Genomic DNA, 25099 nt, shown 5'->3' with positions numbered 1-25099 from the left:
ATTAGCCCCATTTTATCATCGTTACATTGGCTACCTGTTAAATTTCATATTAAGTTTAAAATTCTGTTAACTACATACAAAGCTTTGAATGGTCTCCGCAGTACTTAAGTGACCTTCTGACACGCTATATTCCATCACGTTCATTACGATCACAAAATTCTGGCTAGTCTCCCGAACACTGATCAGGACGCAGACACACTCATTTTAAGTCTAGACTAAATACTCATCTATTTAGCCAGGTATACACCTAATTTATCCTTCAACTCAACCAGAAACATCCATCATGATCTATAATTCTGCATAAAATGTAATGGCATCTACGCTAATATTATTCTATTTGTTTCCATGTCTCAACCTCAGGATTCATATCCCGAGGTTACCAGAGCCAGCCAGATCGAGCTCCGTTCCTGCTTGGTGTCGGCCTCAACTAATACGTGCCGCTGAAAGATGACAACAAACTACAGCCGGTGTCAGCCAGACATCACTTCAGTCTTTTTTAATGGACTTCAGAGGATGGACTGATGCCAACTCCAACTGTAAAAACTTCATATGCTACTGCCTGAACCTTGGATTTAGGATGGACCACACCGAACCTCACCGAAATTACCTACAGGTTGAACTGCGATGCACCTCATGAATCTCTGCCTGCATCACATTGTGTATTGATGGACTACACTCTTGAAATAGAATACATAGACTATCATTTAATTGTCAACAAAAGCCTTCATCAGCCAACTAACAAGGACAATTTCATCTATGTGAACGTCTGCAGTTAATCCAGAATGGACTTCAAAGACGTTAGTCAATAATCTTCAAGTTCATAAAATATATTTTTAATTAATAAAAAAAAATGGACCTCAGTGCTTACTTAATTTACAAATTTTAAACCATGACTTGCACTGCACATAAATAACTAATATTGTCATTATATTCATGCTGTTAGTCAGAGGGGAACTGGCCTCCACAGTGAGTCTGGTTTCTGCAAATGTTATTTTTTCTCCAATAATCAACATCTTATGGAGTTTTTAGTTACTTGCCACAGTCGTCTTCAGACATTATAGATATTACAGTTTTTTTTTAAATGCATGATTTTCTGTAAAGCTGCTTTGAAATAATGTTTGTTGTGAAAAGCACAATACAAATAAAAATGACTTGACTTAATCATTAACTAACCTAGCCCCTACCCTGACACATACATAAATCAGATGTGAACTTCTATCTAAAGGTTTGTTGAAGTGGAGGACAGTCTTAAAATGCTCATATAAGTGCATTTTAAATGTTGCCCTAAATGGCACCAATGAGAAGTGATATAATAGATACAGTAGACAGACAGACAGACAGACAGACAGACAGACAGACAGACAGACAGACAGACAGACAGACAGACAGACAGATAGATAGATAGATAGATAGATAGATAGATAGATAGATAGATAGATAGATAGATAGATAGATAGAGACAGACATAGAAAAAATCAATAGAAAAAAGGAGAAGAAAAAGAGAGGGAATTTTAATGCAGCGCTCACCTTGAAAACATTATAATTACAGCAAAGACTGCGGGTGAATTGCCTGACAATATTTGACAATTATCAATGTGACAACACTTACGAAATCATTCACACATTCTATCAGATTCATCAAAAGTGATGAGTTCAGGGAAGGTTCAGAAAGAGTGTTCTCTTCTCTAATGCATAGAGAAGGAAAAAGAAAAAGAAGAACAGAAGATGAACCAAGGGAAAACAGTGGCTGACGGGATATCCATCTCTGTAAAAACAGCTGGGTGTGGGACCCTCGCAGAATATGTTTTGGCAGCACAAGTCAACTTGCATTACAAAGTAGACCCCTCTGTCACACCATTGTCTAGCCTGGTCTGGCTAATAATTAACACAAACAGGAGATAATAGCCCAGGACCAACAAGTGTTGCAGTTAATGAGCGATCAGCCCCACCTTGCATTCGCATGGCTGCTACGCTGGCTAATTATTCACACCACTGTCTCACCTATCATGGGCATCTGTGGGCTTGCTCATTAGCATAGTTATGCAAGTATCAATACTTTCAAACTCTTCCAAAGGCCCTCCAGCTGGCCGAAGCGGAAAGAGTCATCCAGCATATCTCTAATATAATCAGATAAGAAGGAGGTGGGGAGGACAAGGAGAATGTTGTTGTTGATTTGTTGCCAGCAAGCTCCCTTTTGTGGCGGGAATGTATTGCTGAGATGCAATGAATGGGAACTAAGCTGATCCCCACTTAAGTACAAGACTATAGATTTAATTATGCACCGTATATAGATGACTTACTGATGGCTTGAAGCATTACTGGGGAGATATTAAATCTAGCCATTGGTAGTTTTGTTTACTGTGTTTTATGGCTAGTGTGGGGATAATCAAAACAGTGTTATTTCATAGACTAGCTTTTTTGAAAAACTGAATAAGTATTTAAGGCTTTGAAAGTATGTGCAGAGGTGGAATGAGAATGCAATCTTGCAAAGTCATTTTGAAGTGTAAAGGCTAGCGTATACTTAATTTTTTGTGCTCAGCCTTTCAAAGTATATTTTTTAGACTGATAGCCCATAAGGAAATGGTCGACATATGCGTACTACGACTGCTTTGTGATACTCTCTTAGTTCATTCAATGGCAGGCGCACATGCAGATGGCATATGCAGGCTATCCGCATATCTGGGCTGCACATGGACAACATGAGTGTACTGTGCTGATGACGAAATTTGCGCCATATGCACAGTGCGCAAAATTTAGCTGCATGCTGAAGACCAACGTATACTTTGTCCTCAAAGGCTAGGGTATATTTAGTTTTTCACATGCCCTTACGTCTCGTGCACAGTCGAGCTCTCTAGCCTGTGATGCTCTTTAGTACAATGACAGGCAAGTGTGCAGACGACACGGATGACGCACACACATAGACTGTATACTTAATTTTTTCAACTGCCTTTACATCTTGCGCATGGTTGATCGCTCTAGCACTTCAAAGAATACTGCAAACCCAAACTGACGCATGCATTGAAGCATTCGCACAATGCATGTTTTTTATGTGCCCTTACAGCAACTGGCGAGACATAGCAGCATAGGAAAACCGAAGAATACTTTGTCCTTAAAGGCACTCTAACTTTTCAAAGTATACTCTTTTGACCACAAACCTATTCGGATGTGTTTGGCCCTCAATGTCTGCTTCGTGATACTCTTTAGAACAGTCAATGGCAGGTGCAATTGAAGATGATGCAGATGGCTCACAGACGTGGAATGTCCGCGTGTCTCGAAAAACTGGGCTGCAGGAACAGTCCATGCGTACTGAGCTGATGACGAAACTCGCATCACGTGCACTGTGCACAAGACGTAGCGATGAATAAAACCGCAGTATACTTTGCCCTGTATACAGTATGTTAAGCCAGTCTCTCGCACAAGCTGTTGCTTGTTATTTATGCACCTTGTTGCCCAACCCTGGTAACAGTATTGAACTTTGTACCCAACTGCATCCCATTAGCCCAAACAACTAGGTAGAATAAAGTAGTATAAACATCAACACTGGGCGCAATAACATTTTATGAACATGCACTTGTCTTGCTAGCTGCTCCCCAGATGGAAGTGAGGGGAGGAAAACTCAATATCAAGTGGTAAATATGTAGTGTTTTCAAGACGTGGATTCCTCACATAGTTGAGGATGATGTCAAATTATTAATTGCTGAGGTCTTTGGTGTTCTTCCCAGTGTGCTGCAATTTCAGCTGTGAGTTTGCAGCAATCTACAAGTCATTACCTTGTTTTACAGCTTCCATTTTACCTGTGTTTATTTGTACTTTGGAACTGGAGTATCTGTTAAATCTGCTTTGTGGGCAGCAAGTGTGCAAAGACATGTGATTGTTTTAATACACTAAAAGTTGGGGGCCTGGGTAGCTCAGCGAGTATTGACGCTGACTAGCACCCCTGGAGTTGGAGTTGGAGTTTGAATCCAGGGTGGGTAGAGTCACATGGGGTAGCCTCCTCGTGGTCTAAATTAGATGTTCTCACTCTCAATGGGGCATGTTGTTGTGCATGGATCGCAGAGAGTAGCACGAGCCTCCACATGCTGGGAGTCTCCGCGGTGCACAACGAGCCATATGGCGTCATGCACAATGAGCCACATGATAAGATGCACAAATTGACAGTCTCAGAAGCGGAGGCAACTGAGAGTTGTCCTCCGCCACCTGGATTGAAGGGAGTAACCGCTCCACCACAGGGACCTTCTAAGTAGTGGGAATTGGGCATTCCAAATTGGGAAGGGGATATAAATATTAAAAATACAAAATAAATAAAGACACTAAAATGTATTTCAATTCACATAATTATATTTCTGTGTACAAAGCCCTAGTATGTTCTGTATATATTAGTGTATTATGGCACTTTTCCACTGCACGTTATGGTTCAACTCGACTCTACTCGCTTTACTTTTCTGAGCTTGTGTTTCCACTGCTGTTTAGTGCCGCCTCAACGTGAGTGGGATAATAGGTAATAAATCGTCATAGTTGCGTCGCCTGTACTGCCGTGATATAATCTTAAAAAAACACAAACACAAAACAATAAACAATAACACAACCGCTAGCTATTAGCTACTAGCACATTTTGCTACATAAAGCAGTTGTTGCATGGTGATTTTACAGAAGTGTAACTGTTAAATTGGCCTGGTTGTTTTAGAAGCAAGATTTCCAGTAGCTTTCAAGCAGAGTATAGATTTAACGTACCATCCTCCATCGTGGACTCCAGCCGTGGCTGATGGCGTCCATTTGGTCGAACCACTTCCACTTTTCCTTGATGGATCTTTAGTCACTTTTAAGTTAGTTTTTTACTTTTCCCTTCACTGTTGGTAGGTCCGGTGGTAGCCATGTGCGGCCAACAGCTGAGACACTTCCTGAAAAACTTTTTTGTTTTGCGTAATTTCATTCGTCGCTAACAAGAGGAACGTCAGCACCTCGTTTATTGACCACTGCGTGGTTTTGTGCACAGCCATTTCTTTTTAGAATTCGAATGTCGTGTGATTCGAAATGATACTGCTATCGCTGTAGCTAACTTTAAAACTAGAGGGTTGATGTCCCATGTCGCAAATCCAGTGATGCTGGTAGTGACGATTCTCTCTGACCAATCAGTGATCGGCAGGGTTTTCAAGTCACATTTAGTATCGGCTCGGCTTGCTTGGAACCTCGACCGAGGGTACTAAAAAAGTACCAGGTACCAGGTACTATCTACAGTGGAAAACCCTCAAAAAAGTCGAGTTGTACCGTGCAGTGGAAAATCCTTATAAGGTATACTACAAACTCAAAAATTATGAACTCAAAAATATAATGTAGCAATGTGAATATGGAAGAACTGTATCTCTATACTAGTGAATAATTAATACACTGAAAGAATTTGTGTACCTGATTAGCCTAGTCAAGCAAAGCTTTTGGGAGAGAGTTCTTTTGAGGGGACGGTTAGAAGTGGATTTGCAGGGCAACAGAGGAGCTCCAGATAATAGGCATTAATGGGGTATTCACATTCAGCTGGCTACAACAAAGACCAGGCAGTGGGACTTGGGAGAGAGGGCGATTGTTACTCCAGTGGCCTTGGAGACATAAGCTGAGGATGATGGTGGGGGGAAACATGGTATTGTTGAACAGAATTTCAGCAGTATTTGAGGAGACAGAGTGATAGAGAAACCGTGAGATGGACAGTGAGAAGGAATGAGAGACAAGAAGGGACTGAGGAGACCGTGAGGTTTTCAGTATGCAGGATATCTCTTTTATCCCTCCAAAGCACCAGCAAGTAGCAGAGAGTCAGCCACGTTGCCCACCGTTGCATTGGAATTGTACATAAAGAGCTGGGTGACAGTGGACACTGAGAAGCATGGCAGCAGCACACTCGCTCTTAGTCTGTTTCTACAGCATGTTAAAACATTCTTTACTGTTAAACTGTTCAAATATATTTACATTAGCCTATTATTGTGGTGTTTATTTTTTGTCAATAGTAGCCTAAGAAATACTGAAACATTTTGGGAATATAAGTAGGCTACATATTTTGGGAGTAAAAATATAGATAATATTTGGACAGGTGTTTTACTGTAAGAGATTTAAGTGATATTTTTGTCATGAAGTTAGGAATGTTAAGACTTTAATGAGATGAATGATAATCATTCGTATGATGTTCCTTATCAGTCGCATGCCGATGTAATTGACGTAATTTTGATGGCTGGCAGTGGCTCTTCTCGGAGAAAGTTGACCGCGGGGCTATATGCCACATACCGGTGATGAATGAGGCAAGCGGGGAGCATTTCAGACAAAGTCTTCCCCTCAGATCCGTAAAGCACTAGACCAACTTTCTCAGCATTGAGCTTCAAGTCATTACGACACCTGCATTGTCCTGGCAAATTGTCAATCAAAGTTTTTGGAATCTCCACATAAAATAAAGTTAGCACCTGCAACACGTTATTTATTTTCACGATGACAATGTACTCACTTGTCCTTATCTCAGAAAAGAAAAGAAAAGAAAAACCGCGCGAAGTCTTCAAAAGACTCTTCTGACATCGGTGACTAATAAATCATTTACCCGCGCATTGTGACGTCACGACATATAGGATTAGCGGGAAAGGTAGCACAATTATGTAATTAAGGAAATGTGTCATTTACAGTTGTTAAATACAACGAGGGCCTTCATGCCTAATTGGTTTTCCCTGCTCGTTTACAATGCAATAAATCTTAAGTATTATTTAGGTATTATTTAGGAGTTAGTCACTCTATTTACCAGATTAGCCTAATGTGGGATTTAATTACTTAAAACAGATTTAATACAAAATAATGTACAATATTAAGAAATATCTATCTATCTGTCTGTTTATTTATCGTCTGTCTATCTGTCTGTCTCTCTATCGTTGCTAGGCTCTGCCTAAATGGTGATTTGTTTTTGTGGGTGGGGGTTTCAACACCCCCCTTCCCCCTCTGCCCCTGGTTTTAGCCCATTGTTGTGAACCTTCCCCTCAGAGTGGTGTTGTCTCCGACTGCCAGTGAGACGCTTGCTTTGCTCATGAGCGTGTAAGCAAAGAGTTGCCAAATGCAAACTCTTCTGCTCTTCAGTTTTAAACTCACTTAAGGTGCGTGGAGCAAGTCATTCAAGAGGAACCCACGAGAGAGAGCAGACGCTTGAGCAGAGCGTTAAGAAATCTCATCTTCTCCGCTGTCACTGCGCACTAATTACATTATTGATGTGAACGAACACGGAGTGACGCTACAATGTGTTTGCTACTCATATCAGATTGCTTCCTTTGCACATTCTAAAGACTGTTTTATTTTATGTTTTACCTTTTGAGAAGAAAGAAGACACCTTCGGGTCTAAATTATTTGTTGTGGATATATCGCTTTTTTGGAGCGCTGTTGCCCTTCTGCACGAGCGCAGCGCGAGACAACGCGAACCTCATCGAGCAGAACTGGACTTTGAATCCGAAAACTAGTCTTACCCGTGTGATATTTCAGTTTACAAATTGCTTTTGGTTAGGATGGATTTACAAGAGTAACTCAGGCTTTCCAAAAGTTGCTCATTTGATTTCCAAGGATAGATAATTCTGAGAGAGTGAACAAGAAGGGACGCATGAGTGTCTCGAGGGACACCCCGATTCAAGGGAAATAAGTACTGCTGGTGCCTTATCATACCGACCGATTAAGGGGACACAAGAAAATAGGTAATATGTAATTATTATTTATTTTTATTTTTTGTCATTTAGTATAATTGGGTCCAAAATTGCTTTTATTTTGGGCAATTAACAAGTCCTACTAATTTAATAGGCTAACATTTATAGACTGAATTTTTAATTATACATATTTTATTTTATTGTATTTTACAATATCTTGTTTACATACCATATTTTTAACATCACGGGCCACTTAAACTTAGTTTGGGTTCTGAATTTAGTTTAAAATAACCTACCATTAATTCATGCAATGCGAGTTCTTGATTGAGTTCAAATCCATCTGAGGTTACGTTCATGTTCTTTAGATATCATCTGGCTCGGTTTAGGGTTAGCTACTTGCGTTCTGAATGGGTTTCACGATTGTAAAGGGATTTATTTATCAAACTCTCACTCTGGTGCGAAATTCTCGAATGTTTTTATAACACATGTGACTCATCGTACATAGAGAGCTTGACGTTTGCTCTTATTTACTTTTCATGCTGAGTAAAATAATTGTTGTTTGAATAACGCCGTAATGTGTAAGTAAATGAGGCGGGAACTTTTTTATTTATTTATTTTTTGGTACGGGAAATGCGTCCAAAGATATCTTTAAATTAGGTCTATAAGTAGCCTACTTTAAAATAAAATATCTGTTCGGTTTGCCTTATTTGGGCAATTAGTTATTCCCCAGACATCGGTGTTCCGGACTGTATTTACAGAAATTAAACGCACGTTGTGTACAGGTTCCATTCATACACAACTGCCCTTAACTGCTGTTCATTCGTACCTGAGAGTTATTCATATTGAGAAGGGAGTTGGACAGTCATGTCCAACAATGATGTAAGTGTACAAAATCTTCCAATTCGTTTTTGTGTGGAGTGGGTTGGGATGTGCAATGCATTATGCATTTTTGTCATTTTAAATGTTTGTCTTTCACAATAGCTTTATATGATTTTGACCTGTGTGAATTGTAATTCAGCTGTTTTTCTCTCAGGTTTGGGACTACACTGAGGTTGCTAATGCCTGGAGTCAGCATTTGAAGCTGACCAGCTGTCTTCCACACACCACAGCACACACATTACCTCAGCAAGATGTTGAGGTTCATCTTTAAGGTTTATTTTACCATCTGCTTCACGAAATTGGTGTTTGCAAGAAGCCTAATATCAGGGGAAGTACGGGCAAAGGGTAAGGATTTAAGTAAACATTTTCATTTGAACATATAAGAAATACTTTCTGTATCAAACCCAAATTCATCTTTTAGTATTATTTATTTATTTTCCATATTCATTTTCTAAAAGGTAAGTTCTTTTAATTGAAGCTGACTTCATTGATCATTGCTCTAAATTCCAGAAAGTGAGCCAAATACATTTTTTTCCAGCTGAAGTATGTGTTGAATGTGTTCTAAAGAAAGCATCATTCATAAGTGAAATGAAGCTGATCGTGAAGAACTTAACTCCAGGGGAAGTTGGAGAGGATGTAATCGTTTAGAGAGTAAAAGAATCCCTGTATTTTCTTGAGCTGTAAACAGTGCTACCTGATCCTGCCAAAGCCCTGAGGCTCGGAAGTGTAAATCTGTCTGGCCCAATGCCAGTAACATGGGATTGTAGGATGCTGGGGGTAGGGGGGTCTCTGATTGCTTCTATTGATATTACACTAACACTGGGTTGTCGAGGTTTTGTACTTGCCAGGCAGGTGCCTGATTATCATAGCTCTATTAAAGGGATAGTTCACAAAAAATGAAAATTCTCTCATCATTTACTCACCCTCATTCCATCCCAGATGTCTATGCTTTTCTTTCTTCTGCTGAACACAAACAAAGATTTTTAGAAGAATATCTCCGTTCTGTTGGTCCATGCAGTGCAAGTGAATGGTGGCCAGAACTTTGAAGATTAAAAAAGCACACAACAGCATTCGTATGAATTACTTTTATGCCGCCTTTGTGTGCTTTTTGGACCTTCAGTTCTGGTCGCTATTCACTTGCATTGTATGGACATACAAAACTGAAATATTCTTCTAAAAATCTTTGTTTGTGTTGAACAGAAGAAAGTCATGCATATCTGGGATAGCATGAGGGTGAGTAAATGATGAGAGAATTAACATTTTTGCGTGAGCTATCCCTTTAAGAAAAAGTGATAATGGGCTGTTTATGATTATTACAGTCTATATGCTTACAGAGTGCAAAGATCTGAGTTATTGAGAATGAAGGGAACACACGTGGGTCCTGGTGAGCAAAGTGTTCGTTAAAAGGATCCTTGTGTGTTACATCCAGCAGGAAGGTGATAAAGATTGAAAAACCCTGTAGTGCAGCTCAACAATGCCCCACTAAGTTTCTGCGAAAAGGAAATTAAAGTCATTTGACAAGTGTAAGACTTAAAAAGGCCACTCAGAAAAGCATTGGTGGTGAGAAATGGAGTAGGTAAAACTGAACTTGTTTGAATGGAAATCAAAAGATTTTCAAAGGTCTGATAATAATTTGTGTCACTACCAAATATGCACAGGCTGCAAAATTCAAAGTTTTAGTATTGTTTTTTCATCTAAAGTAATCCAATTCTACCATTCAGCCTATATTTAGTGAGCGCATGTGTTTGTGTTTTGTTTATCTTGTCCTTTATTTTTCTGCTGACCATTCACACCCTCTCCAGGGTCAGATAGTGGCCAGGCCCTAGTTTTATTCAGTGAACTTCATTAGTGTATTGGTGGAAGAATGTTATGCTTCAGTGCTGAAGGTGGCATTACTAGGTTAGGGGGTGTTTTTCACTCAAATGCGTATTGCATTCACCTCTCTGCCACAAGGAACACTGCTGTGAAGTCAAAGTAAGGTCATTCTCAGCTGAGAATTGTGTTTCTGTCCCCTTATTTGTTTGTGGCTCGGTTTGCCTGATTTGCTCCAAAACAGCAGTGATTTCTGTGAGAAAGTCTCTAGTTTGCAATTAGCGCAGTTATGTTAATTTGATTTATTTTCCTACCTAATTATTGCAAATGTAATCAGCTTATCAAAAACAGGTGTAATAATCTGTAAAATCCTCAAAAAGACCTCCTTGTCTCTGTTTGGCCAGATATCCGAGTTGCTCGACCTGCTCTCCTGCCTGGCTTTCCTGAGAACACCACTGTGTTGGTTGGAGGACATGTAAAGCTGGTGTGCAAACTCCACCAACCAGCCTCGACACGTCTCCAGTGGTTCAAGAGGGACAGAAATCGGCAGGGGCTCGATGGATCACAATTTCTTACAGCTCTTACGGTGAGAAAGTGATTTATAGATCCTTGGTTGTGCATATTTCTGTCTTCTGGAAAGAGGGAGTAATGTTTGATTTGTATTCCTCCCGTAGCCTCTTCTAGAGAACATCTCCAAAGTCAACATTCTTCCTTTAATTAATGTCTCCTTGGAAGATGCCGGAGAATATGTATGCAAGGCAGAAAACTCAGTCGGACAATCTTCTCGCTCCGCCTGGTTGAAAGTCCTTCCAGGTAGGCTATACCATCTGATATTTTTCATTACTTGTAGTTCAATGTCATCTTATAAGTATTCGTAGATATTCGTACGTAAAGTGACATATTGACATCATCTGAAGTGCAAACTCTGTTACATAGGAGCAACTTTAGAGATTTAAAAATGTTGTTGAATCCTTTGGAGTTCAAAGAATCTGAAGTTTTGGAACAGTTGCGACAACACACACACAAGAGTTATGATGCAATTTAGACGTTAGTGTTTTTACTAGTCTTTAACTTCCTCTTCAGTCCACCAAGACAGGACTGCTATATCATCATTTCCTGACAGGTTAATTAGCTTCTCAGTTTCAGTCTCAGTTTGAGGGCAGACTTTTGGTCCCATTCATTTGAATTGGCTAAAGAGGTTAGGCACTGCATTGCCATGCCATAACGTTTTGTCTGTTTGGGAGGACTATACTTACTGCTGGAGCAATTGATGTACACTGACAAAAAAAATGTGGTTTCATGTGGCAACATCTAAATTAACTTGTCAAAAGTATTATTTAACATCACAGAATCAACCTGAATACATATACCAACAAAACCAATTTTAAGGGTTAGATCAGGTAAAATAATCAAAGGTTACTTTTTACAGTGTAGTTGTAATTTTCATTTGAGCTCAATTTTTTAGTCATTAGTAATAACAAATGTATGTTTGTTCCAGATGTTTCTGAGCAACCAACTGAAGAAACATCAGAGCATCTACTTCTAGAGCTTGGAAATGTGCTAAAACTGCGTTGTGACACAAATCGTCCTGGAGCTGTACAGTGGTTCAAGGGTGGCACAGGGGTCCAACACAGTGCTCGTATCCAAATAAGAGCCGCAGTAATGGAAATTGCAGATGTGACTTATGAAGACTCAGGAGCGTATGTGTGTATGCTTCGTGGCACCAAAGAGGCTCTGCGCAACTTCACTATTACAGTGACAGGTAGGTTCTGCCACATGATGACCATTAAGAAAATGGACTTGATAATTGATGAATAACCCGTTTTTTTTTATTTACATGAAATAACTTGAAAGCTTCATGCTCCTTTGCAGATGCTGTTGGATCAGGAGATGATGATGAGGACAATGGTCTTGATGATGCTGAACCAGAGAAAGAAAATTACCAGGTCTACATTTCCAGAGGTAAGTGTTTGTTGTAACTACAATGTAATAACTTACACAAATCATACCATCGGTTTCATTACTTATTTTGCATTTTTAGCACCATACTGGACTCATACTCAACGAATGGAGAAGAAGCTATATGCTGTCCCAGCCGGAAACACTGTCAAATTCCGTTGCCCTGCCACAGGGAATCCTCAACCCACTATTCGCTGGCTAAAAAATGGCAGGGAATTCCGGGGAGAGCACAGGATCGGTGGCATTAAGGTAAAATATATTTATTTTGGTCATAGAAACCTATGCAAGTTTAAATTAACCCTAAAAAGTGCAAGAACATAAATATACCTTAGAAAGTTAAAGGATTGGTATTTTCCAATATATCTCAAGCCCATGTTCATGATATTCATGACAGATGACTGATGTTTTTAAAGACAGTGACGTCTGAGGGATCAGAGATCACGTGCATTCAGAAGTGGTTTTTGTCTTGCCCTTTATGTACCAATATTTGACCAGATTCCTTGAATCTTTTAATGATATTGTGCACTGTAGAGGGTGAAATGCCCAAAATCCTTCCAATTTGTCTTTGGGGAACATTGTTCTGAAAGTACTGATTATTTGCTGAAGCATCTGTTGGCAAATTGGCAAGTCTTGAATGATCTTTGCTCTTGAAGGACTAGGCTGCTTCTGGTGACTCCCTATATACTACGACATGATTGCCTCACCTGTTTCACATCTCTTGTTTCACATAGCCTTGTTATTTCAACTCGTCAAATTGTTATTAATCTTAAATTACCCATCTCAACCTTCTTTGGTGTGTGTTGCAATCATTTGATTTGAAATTACTGTAAATTTAAAAAAACCTATGAAAAACGTCATGTAATATTTAATTTTAGTTCTTTAAATATGGTAAAGGGTGAATATAATTTACAAATCACTCCTTTTTGGTTTTATTAAAATCTTTCGGAATTGGGGTTGTAGATTTAGATAATTATTGCAAGTTAAATACAACATTGCAAGGTTAATATGGTTTATCCTACCTTTGATTACTAAGCAGTGACTTAAGCTTGTTCTGAAAATAAATGTTAGTACTCCCTCTTATACTATGCTCTTTTGTGTTTCGCAGTTGCGACATCAGCACTGGAGCCTGGTCATGGAGAGTGTGGTTCCGTCAGACCGTGGGAACTACAGTTGTGTGGTGGAGAACAAATATGGGTCCATCACTCACACCTACCTCCTGGACGTGTTGGGTAAGAGGGCTCTAGACAGCCGCCTGGCTCCACGAGGAGCCATCTCAGGCCTGCCATGGTCAGCACATGTCAGAGGCAATAAGCATCAAATCAGTGAGATCCTGTACGAGCTGCTCTGGATGTCCACACAGATATCTAATATCCACAATGGAAGAGGGCAATAAATATCATCCTAACAAGGAAGGGCGGGGTGTGGGCTGGCATTGGTCTGTATGGTACGTGTTTGGAAGCGCAGTGGGTTGAGGCGTCCATACCAATTTTCTAACTGACCTGTGACAGACATGTTTGTTAAGAGTCAAATGCTGTGTCCCAGCAGATGGGGGGAAGAACAGGCGCAGGGGGAAATAAAGGGCCCATCGACTTCAAAGCATCACAACACACGGGCTTGGCTCTAAAAAACCCTTAATGGAACCAATTACTGAGCTTTGGTCAGCCTTAGGATGTGCCGCTTATCTATACTCTGAGCTATTGACCATTTTATTACATTAAAGGGATAGTTCACTCAAAAATTGCACCAAACTCATATTACTTTTTTGCTTCCGTGGAACACAATAGGACATGTTAGGCAGAATGACAGACTTCTGATAATATATGAAGTTCCAAATGTACATTCATCTAGGCCTGCCAATCATATCCCAAGGATATATAACGGCTGCTTCCCTTGCACCTGTGGTGATTCTTCTGGCATCCATCCACCTCAACATCTCCACCTTTGTATTTCAAAAGCCTATACCAATTATTTTAAAATATTTGTCCTTATATTTTTTGCTTTAGTCTGATAGTCCAGGGTAAGGGGGGGTTAGGGATGTGGGTTGGAGCTCAAAGCTCAAGCCAAGTCCTGTGTTCGAGCCCCTCCGTTATAGACAGCACACCAAATATGTTTACCTTAATGCATTTTAGGACTATATGAACCAGTGAACTCATGAAATGCATATATGACTTTGCGGATATGGTTGAAGTATTGACCTGTCCAATGTCTTCTTTCAGAACGCTCTCCACACAGGCCCATTCTGCAAGCTGGCCTACCCAAAAACACTACAGCCATTGTGGGGGGAGATGCCCAGTTCCTTTGTAAAGTCTACAGTGATGCCCAGCCTCATATTCAGTGGTTGAAGCACATTGAGATGAATGGCAGCCGTTATGGACCTGATGGAATTCCCTATGTCAAGATTGTGAAGGTACTTCTAGAAAGTCATCATTATCATTTGCTAAACTGTATTTCTAAGTTAAGCAATTTTTGGTAATTACAACATATTGCAAAATGTACTTAAAATGTAAGATAATTGTAAGAAGCTTAAAATGTAGATAATTTTTTCCAACTTTTCAGACAGGAAGCTTGAACATGTCTGAAGTTGAAGTTTTATATCTTACCAATATCACAATGGAGGATGCTGGAGAATATACTTGCTTGGCAGGGAACTCCATTGGTTTCTCCCATCAGTCTGCTTGGCTTAATGTCCTATCAGGTAGGTTAGACAATTTGAAGGCACAAATCATAAAAATTGGTTTAAAGACTTTAATGTAGCATTAGGATTTATTTGAAATCTTGTGAATTCCACAGAGGAAGACGTGGCCAAGGAGGTGGACCTCATGGAGGCCAGGTACACTGACATCATCATCTATGCGTCTGGCTTCCTGGCACTGGTGATGGCCATTGTTATTGTGGTCCTCTGCCGTATGCAAGTTCATCCCAGTCAGGAGCCCTTTGACACACTCCCTGTGCAGAAACTCTCAAAATTTCCTCTACGCCGCCAGGTAAGATGACACCATTGAACAAATCTCATGATACTGTATTTTCCCAAAAACATGATATTCTGCATAGCATTCTGGATTCTAATTCTGTATGTTTTGGACCCTATCACAGTATTCATTAGAGTCAAATTCTTCGGGAAAGTCAAGTGCCTCGCTGATGAGGGTGGCTCGTCTTTCCTCAAGTTGTTCCCCAATGCTGGCAGGAGTTATGGAGTTTGAACTACCTTATGACCCTGACTGGGAGTATCCGAGAGAGAAGTAAGTAGTACCTGCAACTTTAGTTGTAAAAATGTTGTAATCCTCTCATATGATGCTGAACTGACTTATTATTTTAATTCTTTCATGCCAGTTTGACTTTAGGGAAACCACTTGGTGAGGGATGCTTTGGTCAAGTGGTGAAAGCCGAGGCTTATGGGATAAACAAAGAGACTCAAGATCATTTGACAACTGTAGCTGTTAAAATGCTGAAAGGTATGTTAGTGCATTCTGGCATTATGTTAAAGTGTTGAGCATCTTTGAATTGCGGATTAAGGAGGAGTTTTTGGTACTTTTTTGTTCAGATGATGCAACCGACAAAGATCTGGCTGACCTCATTTCTGAGATGGAACTAATGAAGGTGATGGACAAGCACAAGAACATCATAAATCTTCTTGGTGTTTGCACACAAGATGGTAAGTTACACATTTTGGCACCTCATGTTCTGACTACTGATTGGCTCATTTGGCCGTTTAAATTGAATTCAGTTTAAAATATTTCTGATTCAGGTCCACTCTACGTGCTGGTTGAATATGCGTCTAAGGGCAGCCTACGGGAATACCTTCGGGCACGTCGGCCTCCTGGCATGGACTACACATTTGATGTGACCAAGGTTCCCGAGGAACAGCTCACCTTCAAAGATCTGATGTCCTGCGCCTACCAAGTAGCAAGAGGCATGGAGTACCTGGCCTCCAAAAGAGTAAGTTGCTTGCAGGGCTCAATTAGCTTGTGTTAGAACACCCCCCATCTTATCAACACATCCCTTTGTGTGACACATGATGCCAAGCATTCCTTAGTGGAGTGGTGGTGTGTTGTGTTTACCGCTGTGTCCATCCTGTCTCTGTGGGCTTTGTCCTTTTTAGCTCTGTCATAAATCTGTTAGCAAGCAGCCGCTCAGACCCGCTTGTGTACAGGATCAGATTACTAGCTTTTTGTGGCCTGCTAAGAATGCAGTCGTCTGAAACCCCTCCATTAAGGGCCACAAACCAGGGGCCTTTTTTGTCCTCTTTTTCAATCCTCAAATACCACTGCTATTTAAAATGAAAACCAAACTAAACTTAATGACATGCATTTAAATCAGAAAATGTCTCTGCATTGTTTTTCTATGATGTCTATTTAAAGTTAGGCTTGTTTAAAACGTTTGCAAAAGTTTGCTTCATGTTGAGCCTGAGAACTTCAGATAGCAGTTCTCATGTAGAAATTGTCATTTTAGTCCAGGTCTTATTTGGTTTGTTGGTACAAAACACTAGTCTTACTGTGAACATGTTTGTCTACTTTTTGTTTTACTTACATACATACAGGGAGTAAAAACAACAAGGATTAACATAAATGTGTACAATTCATAAAACAATGATAAAACCATACATATTTCTTTTCTTCACGAATATTTAACATAATTCCAATTTTTAAGCCCAAAATATTTAGCCCAATTACCTGTATAATATAAGCAGTAAGGCATCAATTTGAAGACAAAAAGAGAAAAAATACTTAATTCATCTAATTTGAATCTTTAATGGTTTCATGTGAAATCATGATTATCTACTTACCACAGGCAACACCTCTGGTGTTTTTCAACTCAATTGTCAACTCAAAATATCTCTCTATCTTTCTATCTCTCTCTCTCTCTCTCTCTCTCTCTCTCTCTCTCTCTCTCTCAACAGTGCATTCACAGAGATTTAGCAGCAAGGAATGTTCTTGTCACTGAGGACAATGTCATGAAAATTGCAGATTTTGGCCTTGCAAGAGGAGTGCATCAGATTGATTACTACAAGAAAACCACTAATGTAAGTAAAAGTTCTATACTGGACTTTATAGTATTTCCCCTTAGATCTGTATTTAAATCTTTAATGCTTTTAAAGACAGATGTTTAATGTGTCCTTGCTGATTGGCAGATGGCTTAATAGAAGATAATTAGGGTAAGGGGGCGGGGATTCGTGAAGGAGTGGGCAGTCGTATTTTTGTGCATCAAAAAGAAGTGCTTTGGCTCTGCCTATGTGGCTGCCAACCGTCCCGCTCACAATCCTATTATTGTTTCTGATTTCAGGGACGTCTGCCAGTGAAATGGATGGCACCAGAAGCCTTGTTCGACAGAGTCTACACTCACCAGAGCGACGTGTAAGTCTAGCTAATCATTGCAGCTTTGCCAAAGAATAATCCATTATGGCTCAGGAAAGGACCAGCATAGTTTAATCCTGATTTGTTTGTGGGTGTTTTTAATGACTAAAAGAAGTCCTAATGATGAAATATTTTCTCGATAAAAAGATTAAATTAGCACGGACCAAGCTGATTATGCTAAATGGTCTGCGGACATTTTGCTCTCTTTCTTTCGCAGGTGGTCTTTTGGAGTTCTGATGTGGGAGATTTTCACATTGGGGGGATCGCCGTACCCTGGAATACCAGTGGAGGAGCTTTTTAAACTGTTGAAGGAAGGTCATAGAATGGACAAACCTTCCAACTGCACCCATGAACTGTAAGTACCTAGCTTTTGTCTAAAGAAACTGAGGCATTGTGAGTGTTCCATGTCAGTTCATATTAATTTACTGGCATGTTCAAATTGCTTTCGTAGCTACATGAAGATGAGAGAATGCTGGCATGCAGTACCAACACAAAGACCAACATTCAAACAGCTTGTGGAGGAGCTTGATAGGGTGCTGGTGTCCATTTCAGATGAGGTAAACATTATTTCTGCAACAGTATGAGAACCAAGATTTTGTTTCTGAGATTGAAACAAAACTTTTGATTAAACCAGCTGTATTTATTTTCAGTACCTGGACCTGTCCACCCCTTTTGAACAGTACTCCCCATCTTGCGAGGACACCTCCAGCTCTTGCTCTTCAGATAATGATTCAGTGTTTACCCATGATGCTCTGTCAACCGACCCATGCCTCCTTGGTTACCATGATGTGTGCTCTCGGATGGACCTGAAGACGACGATTCGATAGTCTTTTTTGGCAGAGGGCACAAGCTTGTGGACATCGGAAACACTTGCATGGAAAGCGGCACAAGGACTTCTGCCTTTGTTGCTCTGCCTAAGAACATTATAACGATGCTTGGCACTATGAAACTTGGTGATAAATCATTACTCTCTCATATCATCAGATTTCTACTACAGAAACAGGACTGGCCATTGAGCTTTTTTGATCGAAGTTTCTAATGAAGAAAATGGCTGCTGAGTACAGGAGCGTTTTGAACCAGATTTGATTTTTTTAAAGAAAACATTTATTATATAAATCTCTCTCTATATAAGATTATTCTACATTTTTTATTTAAAGAGCTGTCTTAAATCTCAGGATCTTGCATGTTAAAATTGCTGTAGTGTGGCAGCAAAGTGCCTGACTTTTTTGATTTCCTGTGAATATCTTAAAGTATTTTATGTACATATCACTACAGAAGACAATTACATTTTATAAATTATTCGAAATGATATAAAGTGAAGGTGTTACTTAGGTGAAGAAATTATGTAAATCTGTTTTAAATCTCCCTGAATGATTCTTCAATTTACCAACACATTTAGAAAATAGCCATTGCTCGCTGCTCGTACCATTGTACACTGCAAGGCTAAACCTCTGAGCACTCAATGTCTGTTTGTTCCGTTCATTTCATGCTTCGCCGTTTGGTTAGCACGGTTTTTCGTGGTCTTCTCCCGAACCATTCACCCCATTCAACCAGATATGTTGCGAGGACCAGCAACGTTTCTATTGTCAGTGTATTGTACAGAAGAAAAGGATTCAACTGAATGTGAAATGCCTTAATATTGATGGATTTAAAATGGCGAATCCTCCATTGTCTGGCTGTAACCTTTTAACCATCCTGGTTTCTTTGCGAGGTCCAGGCGTAGGCCAAGGTGGACAATAGTCTCATGCAGCTGTTATGTGTGTGACTATTGGCTGGGGTGATTGGGGGGCTGTCTAAGGCCTGTGTGCAAATGAGAAAGCCCCTTATTATGCTAATGGTTCCAGCTGCCCATCTTTATCCTGTACTATCTTTTAATATGCAAATGCTAATTCTGGCTTTTCTAAATAATCTAAGCAATGTCCTTCAGGGAATGCAAAGCTGATAAGAAGCCAAAGGCTTTTTTTAAGTTAATTTACCCAATACTTTGCATTCTCAGCCAGGGACGAACCTCCAGATCCCTTTGGGCACATTTAGGACAATTGGTGCACATTCAAAATGAGTATACAGGATTTCGCCAATGGAAGCAATAGCGAAATTGTTACATTTGCCATCATTTTAGAGTCACATAGAGATTCAAAATCTTTTCAGGCAGCTACACCAATGTTGGACCTCCAAATGAGAGCCAATCTCTTGTAAGCAGTGTATGACCTCCAATGACCCCTTTAGAATTCTAATAGCACATTCTTTGTGTATGACGAAAAAAAGAATACAAACCACATGACATTCCATTTGTGTATTTCCCATAATAATGTTATTATAAATCTTCCCCTGGAGATAATTATTTTAGAAATATCTAATTTATTTGTTTATTGTTTGTTTTATATTAAATAAAGTATAATTTAAAATACTTATTAGTGTGGCCTTTTTTAATTAATCTTGTGCAGAAAATTTCAGTAGAAAGAAAGTTTAAAAGAATTTTTTAAAGGGGTAATTAACCCAAAAATGGGAATTCTGTCATCATTTACTCACCCTCTTGTTGCTTTAAATAGTATGGCTTTCTTTTTTCTGTGTAACACAAAAGGAGATATTAGGCAGAAGGCTATCCAGAAGCTTAGTCACCATCCACTTTCAATGTATGGAAAAAAGATGCAATGAAAGTGAATGGTGACCGAAAATCTCTTCATGTGTCCGTGGATAACAGAAAGTCATAATGTTTTGGAACAACATGAGAGGTGAAAAAATTATAACAGAATTTCCATTTCTGGGTGAAATATCCTTTTAATGTGGGCATTATTTGTTTTATGAACATACCAGATCAACTTACTCTTTTCTGTTTACACAACACCAACAATCTATTCAGCTTTATGCAATGCCTACACCAATAGAATTGTAATTGTTTGTGTTTTTATCAGGTAGATAGCTAGTCCTGACTTTACAGATCACGCTTTACTGGCAACCTCTAAAGCCAATATGTCTGTCTAGACTTCTGTCTACTGCATCACTGACTTATCTCTCATGTGAAACAAAATCATTAACATGAGACAAGCAGGACAACTATCACTACAGCCCAAAACATGTGGATACAATCTCAGTCAGCTGGTCTTGGACAGATAAGAGTTTGTCCACCATGGGCTGGCTGACTTTGTCTTGTGCATGGCCTGAATATTAAGTCAAAGGACAAAGGTCCAAAAATAGCACTTTGCATACCCCTGGGTGAATCAAGGCCTGTCGTCCCATAGTTTTCATGTGATAATGTTGAAATTCATGTTTAGTCAGTTTGACTGTCTCTCAAAAGCAGCCAATTCCAACACTTTTTAATGCCCCTGACCCCAAAAAAGTAAATAGTTACAAATTATAACAAAAATTGTAATCAGATTACTGTCTTTACCAATTGCTTCATCAGAAAAGAAGTCACATTATTAATTAATGTACTGTACTTTTCACAGAAAAGCTTTTGTTCTTCTGAATTTAAAATAATATGGAAGTGCAGCATAGTTCTAGCGGGAAGACTAGCAGCTGTACATCATCACATCATTAGCTGGGTAACTCCTAGCCAATCACATGTAAGCCATTGCTTTATCAGTCTGCTCACAATCTATCACATTGCTGTTTCAGTGTGCTAACCGGCAACCTCCACCACCCCGCCACCACCAGTTGAGCCCCGTCCCGCACAGGGGTAGGCTCCTCGCCCCTGCCTCCTATCTCCGGCAGGATATGACGGTTCCGAGTACAACTCCCTCGGAACGCCAGACAGGGCCTACGCCAAAGAGAGAGACATTACTTTCTGTTTTACATTCATCAAATAAATGGCATCTTAAACCTCACTCAAGCCTGCGTGTCTTCCTTATAGAAGTTAATTTCCTCGTTTTTGTTCATTGACTCGTTAGGGGGCGCACACACTTCAGCCATCACAAAACGCAAACAGATGTACATATTAATGCAATTTATGTTTTAAATCTATTCTACATACATAATATTGTCTTAGAAATAAAAGTTTAAATAATTCAAAGAAATAAAATTGAAAATCAGAGACTAATTTAATTACAAGATTTTAAATGTAATGTGCTATACTACGTTTTGTACTAAAAAAGCAATTAGATTACAGTAATGAATTACTTTTTAATTAAATTACATCCAACACTGATGCTGATTACATGTATACAACAATATTCCAATAGCTTTGGAGCATGTTCATGTCTTTTTCAGAATAAAGTCTTAACCAGAATATGAACCTTAATCAAAATGATTTTGGGGGGAAAAAAACTGGTCTCTTTTGTGAGTTATGAGTTCCAAATGGCAGTTTGGAACAAGACTAGTTGTTTTAAATCATCTGAGCAAGCTTCTTTTTTTTTTTTTTTTTTTCAAGCCAGCAACAATCTTCGAGACATTTGGTCAACTCCTTACAAACCATCATTTTTTCAGCCACTGTTCTGATGTCACTGAGGAAGGAAGTTTGTTGTTTCATGATTTCTGGTTGGAAGCAAACAATTGAGGGGTTGCTTAAATGAACCCTAGTGCACCCTTAATTGCAGTTTTTTATTAGATCTTTTCGATCAATTCTGCTGAGGTACGCAAATGGTAGGCCCACTGCAGCATCAGCTTTCTGTTCTTGGCTGATAGAAGTTTAACCAAACGTGATCTTCTGCTATTGTTTTTTTGTTTTTCACACCATTCTGAGTAAATTCTAGGGATTGTTTTGTGTGAAAATCCCAGCAGATCAGCAGTTACAGAAATCCTCAAACCAGCCCACCTGGCACTAACAATCATGCCACAGTCAAAATCACTGATATCACTTTTTTTCCCCATTCTGATGGTTGATGTGAACATTAACTGAAGCTCCTGACCGTATCTGCATGATTTTAAGCATTGCAATGCTGCCACGCGATTGGCTGATTAGATGATTACATGAATAAGTAGGTGTACAGGTGTACCTAACAAAGTGCTTAGTGAGTTTATATTGTTTAATGAAAATGCAGCCCTCAAAAGTTACACCTTACTCTTAACTGTGCAACATGCCATAAACTTGTCAGTCTTATAATCAAAAAAATACAGAGGGCTGATTTTGCTAAAGTGCTACGTAATAACAGAATCTATGTCATGGAAATATCTTAATGTTTATGTTTTTCTTACACTGGGCACTTGATCACTGTCAGTTTTATCTATAGAAACTAGTGTGTAGGGCAGTAAGGCCAGTCAGTGTAATTATGTAGTTTTATAGTGGCCCTATTATACTTTTAGTGTGTAATTGTGCATGTAAAAGGTCTGTAGAGTTACAAAGTCCATGCCATGAGTTACTCTCTCCCACAGAAAACCCTGCTCCTGAACTGCCTGAAATGCCTGGTTTACAGTCCAGCCATTCCTTCTGTGATATAGCTACGTCACTATGTAACACATTTGCATAATGCCCGCCTAACGGCTACTTCGGTCATGGTAAGGGCCGTTACAATTCCAGCTCACGCTCTAAGCGGTTGAACAATCATAACAGACTGGGTCAGCTGACCAATCAGAACAGACTAGGCTTTTTGGAAAATGGGGCTTTAAAGAGACAGGTGCTAAAACAAAGCGTTTCAGACAGAGGGTGAGAAGAGGTGCTGCAGCAATGTACAGTATGAGAAAAATTATATGTTTTTTGAACATTAAAGCATGTAAACCTATTCTAGTAGACCCCCAAAATAAAATTATGAACCTGTAAATGAGCATAATATGGACTCTTTAAGAATTTACATGAACTGTTTGCCTTCCTGTATCCTTTTTCAATTATTGATACACACAATTATGGTCTTAATATAGACATCCTTAACACAGTTTCTTTTTAATGAAGGAAAAACATCACCCAAGACTCACAACCATTAAACCTTGTTTTATTCACTGACCAACAGAAGCTAAATGTGCTGAAATAGCGCTGTGCCATGAGTATTTATGTTATTGTAATTTTTTTCAGTGTAAGCATGCTTAACATCACGTTATTGGAATTTTAGCACAACCTAGCACTCAGAGCCGACACGCAAGATCAGTAATTGCTTTATGCAAATTGTGTTCGGCACCTAATATGTAATTGTGTTTGCCCCGTTACCTGATTTGCGTAATTCTGTGAATAACAGCTTGCTAAAACAACACAGCTAACATATAATCCTGCATTTTCTCACAGTTACACATACACTCATAAAGTGAAAACTGTGGCTGTAGTTGAGTCAACCGCTCAGCAGCTTACAGTTAATGTTCAACCGCTTAGCCTTCAGCCCAGCTCTCCGGACGAGAGCACAATGGCTTATCTGTGTGTGTGTGTGTGTGTGTGTGTGTGTGTGTGTGTCTGCTGATCAGGGGAAGTATTTGAACACTTGTCTATACACAGAGCTGCTGTGGATAATTCCTAGAGTGTGTGAGGCCAGGAAGTGTGAAGGGTAAACATCCCTCAGTAAATGGCACCATTTTATTTTGGCTCTTTGCTCACACTCAGGTTTGGACTTCATTGCAGTGGACTGTCAGAACGGGCCTGGTAAGCGTCAGAGTTTATGGTGAAGATATATTGCTGTTGGATTATTTAGAGGAGTTCGACATTCCACCTAGTTAAACTTGGCACGTCAAGCTCATCTGTGTTTTTGTGAGCACTTCAATATCTTAATTTGGAAACTTTTTTTACTTCTTCCTAACACGTGTCCCTCAAAAATAAAAAAAATTCTTAGGGTTCCCATGGAAACACTGATTCCACATGCCAGTATATATATATATATATATATATATACTATCTTCATTTGTAAACTTTTTTACTCCCTAAAACGTGTATCCATTTTTTTTTTTTTTTCTTTGTTTTTTATGTACATGTTTTAGGAAGAAGTAAAAAAGTTCCCATGGAAATGCTGATTTCATGTGCCAGCGGCACCTGAAACACATGAGGGCAAAAATGTCAACACGCTTGGAATAAAACAAACAGAAAATGGAGCATGAGTGTCCAGATCCCGACACAGACCAAAACTGAACCAGACAGGAAGTCAGGATCCAGACACCATGCCCTGGACATGAACAAGACAGACCGAAGTGCGCACAGCGGTAACTCACAACTGGACCTGTGCATTTACACAATGAACGTACATGAAATACAGAACATGTGGCGATGATGTGACAGACCTGTGGTACACTTTTCTGAATTTTATGTATGAAAGATGCTACAGAAATAAAATGCATTATTTTATTTTAATCATTTTATAGATTGATAGCTTTGCAAATGTAGAATTGCAAAAAATAAATAAAAATAGAAATATAATTTGATCCAAAGGGCATTCAGAAAAGAAGATGAATGTTCCACAATCCCTGTCTGCTACAAGAGAAGCAGAGTGCCTGCTACACACTGGATCACATATCCTGTGGCTGGACTCAAGGTCATGGACAATAGAGAGCCCTGAAACTAGAGATGCAGAGGGAATCAAGGCGACCTAATCTACAGTCACAGAGAGAGCA

The 25099-nt window shown here is 39.4% G+C and overlaps 1 protein-coding gene across 1 annotated transcript; it reads left to right on the top strand.

The window, feature by feature from the left end:
• Positions 1 to 7017: 7017 nt before the first annotated feature.
• fgfr4 (fibroblast growth factor receptor 4) lies at positions 7018 to 20069 on the top strand. The gene is made up of 20 exons (XM_052104041.1): positions 7018 to 7694; positions 8677 to 8867; positions 10739 to 10920; positions 11009 to 11147; positions 11833 to 12096; positions 12207 to 12296; positions 12376 to 12542; positions 13399 to 13522; positions 14510 to 14700; positions 14850 to 14988; positions 15084 to 15277; positions 15387 to 15532; positions 15624 to 15745; positions 15835 to 15945; positions 16039 to 16229; positions 17191 to 17313; positions 17574 to 17644; positions 17862 to 17999; positions 18096 to 18201; positions 18295 to 20069. Exons 2-20 carry the CDS (start codon positions 8774 to 8776, stop codon positions 18469 to 18471), a joined length of 2769 nt encoding a protein of 922 aa, XP_051960001.1. The 5' UTR covers positions 7018 to 7694; positions 8677 to 8773; the 3' UTR covers positions 18472 to 20069.
• The last annotated feature ends 5030 nt before the right edge of the window (positions 20070 to 25099 follow it).

The sequence above is a fragment of the Xyrauchen texanus genome, chromosome 34, assembly GCF_025860055.1.
Source record: "Xyrauchen texanus isolate HMW12.3.18 chromosome 34, RBS_HiC_50CHRs, whole genome shotgun sequence".
Taxonomy (NCBI): Eukaryota; Metazoa; Chordata; class Actinopteri; order Cypriniformes; family Catostomidae; genus Xyrauchen; species Xyrauchen texanus.
The sequence above is the reverse complement of the archived record's forward strand: the minus strand, read 5'-3'. Positions and strand labels throughout refer to the sequence as shown.

Excerpts from the sequence above, each read along its gene's own strand:
- fgfr4 (XM_052104041.1), top strand. The coding sequence starts at position 8,774 with ATGTTGAGGTTCATCTTTAAGGTTTATTTTACCATCTGCTTCACGAAA. Across the intron at positions 15,533-15,623 it reads TGGGAGTATCCGAGAGAGAA|TTTGACTTTAGGGAAACCAC; the intron begins GTAAGTAGTACC and ends CTTTCATGCCAG. Across the intron at positions 15,946-16,038 it reads TGGTGTTTGCACACAAGATG|GTCCACTCTACGTGCTGGTT; the intron begins GTAAGTTACACA and ends TTTCTGATTCAG.